The sequence below is a fragment of the Cervus elaphus genome, chromosome 13 (assembly GCF_910594005.1).
Source record: "Cervus elaphus chromosome 13, mCerEla1.1, whole genome shotgun sequence".
Taxonomy (NCBI): domain Eukaryota; kingdom Metazoa; phylum Chordata; class Mammalia; order Artiodactyla; family Cervidae; genus Cervus; species Cervus elaphus.
In genome coordinates this window covers 38,204,634-38,210,235 of record NC_057827.1, presented here as the reverse complement: position 1 = coordinate 38,210,235, position 5,602 = coordinate 38,204,634, and the positions used below count along the sequence as shown (strand labels likewise).

The 5,602-nt window shown below is 49.5% G+C and overlaps 1 protein-coding gene across 1 annotated transcript; it reads left to right on the top strand.

Moving 5' to 3' along the window:
• Positions 1-2,520: 2,520 nt before the first annotated feature.
• Positions 2,521-4,191, top strand: LOC122706413 (mast cell protease 3-like; the record flags this gene model as incomplete). The annotated part of the gene is made up of 4 exons (XM_043921558.1): positions 2,521-2,567; positions 3,034-3,169; positions 3,351-3,608; positions 3,928-4,191. Coding segments are annotated over 4 exons (603 nt in total), but the record flags the coding sequence as incomplete, so codon positions are not given.
• Between the last annotated feature and the right edge of the window lie 1,411 nt (positions 4,192-5,602).

The window sequence follows — 5,602 nt, the reverse complement described above, 5'->3', positions numbered from 1 at the left end:
ATTTTGCATGAATAGCTTTTTCACAATTCTGGTTAAGTTTTTCTTCAGCCTCATACCGATATTTGAGGTATGCCCACCTCACCTTATTTGTCCTGCTCTGCTAAATCCCACCCGATTGCCCAGACCCCCAAGAAGGCCCATACTGTAAGATTTTCTTTTCAATTATATCTTAAAACAGGTTATTATTATATATGTAAAAGGTACAGATTTCCTTTTAAATTGGAAACAATCTCAAGCTCATAGACAAGTTGCAGTCGCAATGCAAGAAGTTTTCCTCTCCAGAACCATTTGCTAGTATAAGTTACTGAAAAGGCACTCCATTGCTTCTCAAATACTATAGAATGTAATTCCTACAAACAAGGACATACGTAGCCACCATCCAACCTTCAGACCCAGGAAATTAACACTGATGCCACAATTATCATCTAATCCTCAGTGAAAAACCTAGCTCAGTAGCCTTAATAAGTTGACTTATCTGATTAGCATCCGCAGAGATGTATATAAAGCGATCTCTCACCCATCATCCCCAAGTGCATCCCCTGATCCCCACACCCCAGGATCTGGTGATGCACATTAGGTAGCCCCTTCCTATCAATGCCCACCTCACCCTATTTGTCCTGCTCTGATAAATCCCACCTGATTGCCCAGACCCCCGAGAAGGCCCACAAATCCCCCTTGATCAGAAACCACTCATCTCTTGTATGAACACCCTCCCTACCTCACGTGGACATTGAATCTCTGCCTCACATGTATTCTGTTACCTGATCCAGGATGTCCAACGCAGGGTGTAGGGTGAGACGTGTGTCCACACAGGAGAGAGGCCAGGTGTGGACACATTCTCACCCCACATAGGCTTGGCTTGGACACCGTGCCCTGGTTAACTGTGCTCCCCTGCCAGGATCCATATTAGCAGTGGGCTTTGTTTCTTAATCAAAGGTTTCATTGCTTTAGAAGAGACTTGAGATCAAGGTGTTTAGGCCCCATGATGTTTTCAATTATATGACTCTCTCCACCTTTTCCATTATTGGGACATGACCGGGATAGTTTGGTTGGCAAATTGTATGGGGACATCAGAAGGCCACTCTCTGGGTAGTGGTGGGGGAATTCTGCTTTGCCTCCCTGGCATCCATTCTCACTTCACGTGGAACTCCCATCCCACAGGCTCTTCTTCCTTGACTGCAAGACCCCTGCTGGGAGATGAAATCTAGGGCCCTTCCTTTTTAATCTGCTGGGAGCTCTTGATTGCCTCAAACAGAGGGATATGGTAGAATAGATGCCATGGGACATCAAAATTTAGGTAATTAAAAGAGCCCAGCTTGTGCCTGGCTTATTTCTAGGCAGATGCTTATTTGGGAGAAAGACAACAACATGTCGTGTGTGAGGGCGACTGACAATCCCAAAAACAGAGGTGACTTGAGGTGCCTCGTGGAGAGAAACCAACATGCCCAGTGAGCAGCCAGCACCATCCACTGGGCATGTGTGAGCGAGACATCAAGTAATTCAGCATCCAGGCTTCAAACCTCCCTGATACTAAGAGGAGCAGAGGAGTGCTATCCACACTGTATCCTGAGCAACATGCAGGTTCATGGGTGAAACAATGTTGCTGTTTGTTAAAAAAAAATACTCAGTCTTTAACAATTGGAATAATCTCTCTTCAGCATCACTTTCACACACCATCCTGTATAACCCACAGCTGGTTCTCACCATCCTTGTTTGACCCTGACGATTTTGTCTCCTCCACCAGAAGTGAGAGAGCTTATGTCCAAATTTCTCATACAAAGAGGCCTCAGTACACAATCATTCTGGTGATGAAAGAGAACCACAGAAATAAAGACATTCTATGTCACGAATCTCTCATCATGGGACCCAGAATGCTGGGGCGCAAAGATCTGATATTTGTTGATACAACGTCTCACTACTTCTACTTGTAGTGATTTTCTTGTTTCCTGCTGAGTGATGGCTCTAAGCCAAGAGCTGACGGGCGCTTCTGTAGTGACCACAGAGTACACACTCCACTCAGACCCCAGGACCTAAGCAGACAGAGGTGTGAGATTTCAGAGAAATCTCAAGTGAGAAAAGCCACAACATGGGGAGGAGACACTGGTTAAAAGACCAGAGGGAAGTAGCAGCCACTCAGATCTGGGCAGCTTTCCTGCAGAGATGGCCCTGCTCCTGCTCCTGGCGGCCCTTCTTCTGTCCCCCACTGGGGAGGCAGGTAAGTAATGGTCCCACCCTCAGAGGCCCAGTCCCTCCCCACATGGACAGACCTGCTCAGATGCTACACTCATGCCCACCCTCGTTCTGGCCCATCTTCAGGAACTTTTCTAACTCAGGTCAAAGACGAGCAAATATGGACCCATCTCCCCTCCCCAGCCTTGGCTCCATGAGCACAGTGGGTAGGCTGGTGTCTTTCTTTCAGGGAAAATCATCGGGGGCCATGAGGCCAAGCCTCACTCCCGTCCCTACATGGCGCATCTTCAAATACAGACTCCAGAGAACATTTTGATCTGTGGGGGTTTCCTTGTGCGTGAGGACTTCGTGTTGACAGCAGCTCACTGCCTGAGAAGGTGAAAAGCAGTGCCCGGGTCCCCATCCTTCTGTTGACCCCTCCCAGGGAACCCTCTTCTCAGGGGCTGCAGACCTAGGCCACCAGGCAAAGTAAGAAGCTCTTCAGAGGACAGGTGAGCTTTGGTAAGAGAGGGACAGGTCAATGCCACTGACGCGTGGAGAGAGGGTCTGATCCAACATAATATGGAAGGAAGCCAATGTTGCACCCTGGAGCCAGAGTGCACGTGTGAAAAATTCACGTTTTCCTAGACACAGACACACTTATGAGGACTGAACACCCTCCATGGACTCCAGGAACTACTACCCTGCCCAGGCTGAAGGAAGCAGACAGCACAGAGATGCTCAGCTCCAGGGCCCATCACCTAGAATTCTCCCCTCCCTAAGTCCCGCCCTGTCCCAAGCATTCCTTCAGGTTCCTGGCCTATGTCTCCTGTGACTCCCTTTCCCTCTCTGCTCTCTGTGCAGCTCAATCAACGTCACCCTGGGAGCACATAACATCAAGAAGCAGGAGAGGACCCAGCAGATCATCGCAGTGAGAAGAGCCATCCCACACCCACGCTATAATGACAAGACTTGGAGCAACGACATCATGTTACTGCAGGTGGGACACTGACCCCAGGACACTTCCTTCCTGGGTTCTGCATCCCCCATGACCTCATTCCAGACCCTCCTCCTGTTTGACCCCTTCTGTGGTTCCAGGGCTGTGAAGAAGGCAAGCCCACGACTATCCTGCAGTCTCTGCGGGCCATCGGTAGGTAAGAATGCCTTTCCTCTGCTTTCAGCTGACAAGGAAGGCGAAAGTGACCACCGCTGTGAGCCCCATCAGTCTGCCCAGGGACTGGGATACGGTGAATCCAGGGATGCTATGCAGTGTGGCTGGCTGGGGGCGTCTTGATGTGAATATGTCCCGCCCAAATAAACTACAGGAGGTACAGCTTGAAGTCCAAAGGGCCGAGAAATGCACATCTCGCTACAAATATTACAGAACCACCACCCAGATATGTGCAGGGGACCCAGGAAAGAGGAAGGGCTCCTTTCAGGTGAGATCCCCAGTACTATCCATGCAAAGCCTCGGTCTTTGGGTCCAGGGCCGTGGGAACGAGCTCTGTCCTCTGTCCCCAGCCTGTCCTCCTGTCCTGTCTCTGTCTGCTGTCCCTGGGGGATGGACATTGCCTCAAAGTCACACATGGACAGAGGCTTCCTGTGGGAGGAGGCGGATTGTCAGGTCCAGATTGAAACCTCAGGACCAACAAGAGCCTTATATCAGCCAGGGCCCCTAACAGAGACCACCCACCCCAGGGTGGCAGGGAGAACAGACCTGAAGAAGGTGAGCTCAGTCCTTGCCCTCTCTGCCCACAGGGTGACTCCGGGGGCCCGCTCGTGTGTAACGGTGTGGCCCAGGGCATTGTGTCCCATGGAAAAGAGGATGGGACACCTCCACAGGTCTTCACCAGAATCTCAAGCTTTCTGCCTTGGATCCAAAAAACAATGAAACAGTACGAACTTCAGGGACCAGACTGAGGTTTCTCCAAGGACTGATCTGTCCATTTTCCCTGGGATGGAGGCAGTGGAAAAAGTGGTTAGAAGTTAGGCTGCCTGAAACTTAATAAACTTCCATCTCTGGAGCAGAAATCATGGATTCCTCCTTTACTTACCTAAACACATTCATTCAGCACCTGCCGTGTCTGACCTGTTTATAGTTCTGATCTGTTACTGGCTTCCGCCTCCAAGACACCACCCTGTTCCAACTCTGGAATAAAAACTCCTGCTGCACTGACAGCCAGCTCCCTCCAGTCACATGTCCCTAGGGCCAGCTCCCCTCCAGGTTGCCTGTGAGCTCCATCAGAGAAGGAGACCCCTCTCAAGAACACACGACCCTCTTCTTGACAACCCTCGTGTCTCATCCATACACCTTCTTCCTCGTCCACACCTACTCCCCTCCCCCCTATCCCAGTGCCCTGGGGGAAATAAAGAGAATCCAGATTTGGAAGGAAGGCCACATGAGGTTGAGGGTTGAGGCAGGGGGGCACGTGTCCACCTTAACAGAAATGGGGGAGGTTTACAAAGGTGTAGCTCACCCCATGCAGTGTTCCCTCCCTGTGTCAGACAGGCAGAGCTCAAAAGCCTGAGAAAGTTTCAGGAGGCCTTCAGTATTCCTAGGCCCAGCTTGAGTGCCTGTCACAGCCCTGCCTTGGAGTCCTGGGCCCAGGGCTCTGGACAGCCTCTGCTGTCCTGAGCGCACATCCTCCTTCAGCCCCAAGTGATCTTTAGGGAGCTCTTCCACCTTGGACTGAGCCAGCGGCTCCCCATCTTCATCATTCCCACGTGTGTTTGTGTATAAATATATTTATCTCCAAAGGAAACTCACTATAAGGAAAAGCATTCGTTTGAAGGTATCCTAAAATTTCAGAGAGTATCTATAGCCCATAGTTATTGGGTATATTTCTTTCTGTCTTTTTTATCAAGTGCTGAAGTTTTGATAAAAGGTTCAGAAAATCAACCTTAGTTTTAAGACATGCAGCTTAGAGAGGGCTTAAGAGAAGTGGCTTGCTGAACATTTGAAAGGAGAGTGGGTTTCAACTATTGCACAATGGGTTCTGGGTAGAAAGTAACACATATTCATCAAAAGATATTCCTCATAAATGGAACATATTCAAAATGGTGCGTGCAAGTGTGCTAAGTTACTTCAGTCGCGTCCGACTCTTTGTGACCCTAAGGACTGTCGCCCTCCAGGCTCCTCTGCCCATTCATCACAGAAAGACAACTAAATACAGAACATATGGGTAAGAAAAGTAAACGAAGAGCAGTTCCACCACCCCCAGGTCATCATTAATGCTTAAGCATATTTCCTTCCACTGTTTTTCTATTTATTCATAAGATGCTCTTGCTTCAACTCACATGGGACTGGGTTGTTTAGAGCTCCTCATGCCATCCTTTCCATTCCTCTTTCTTCTGTCCTCATACTGGTGAGAGTGTTGGGGTCATCTGCATGCTTAGGATGGCCTGGCCCAGAGACATCTGAGACGTGCCTCTC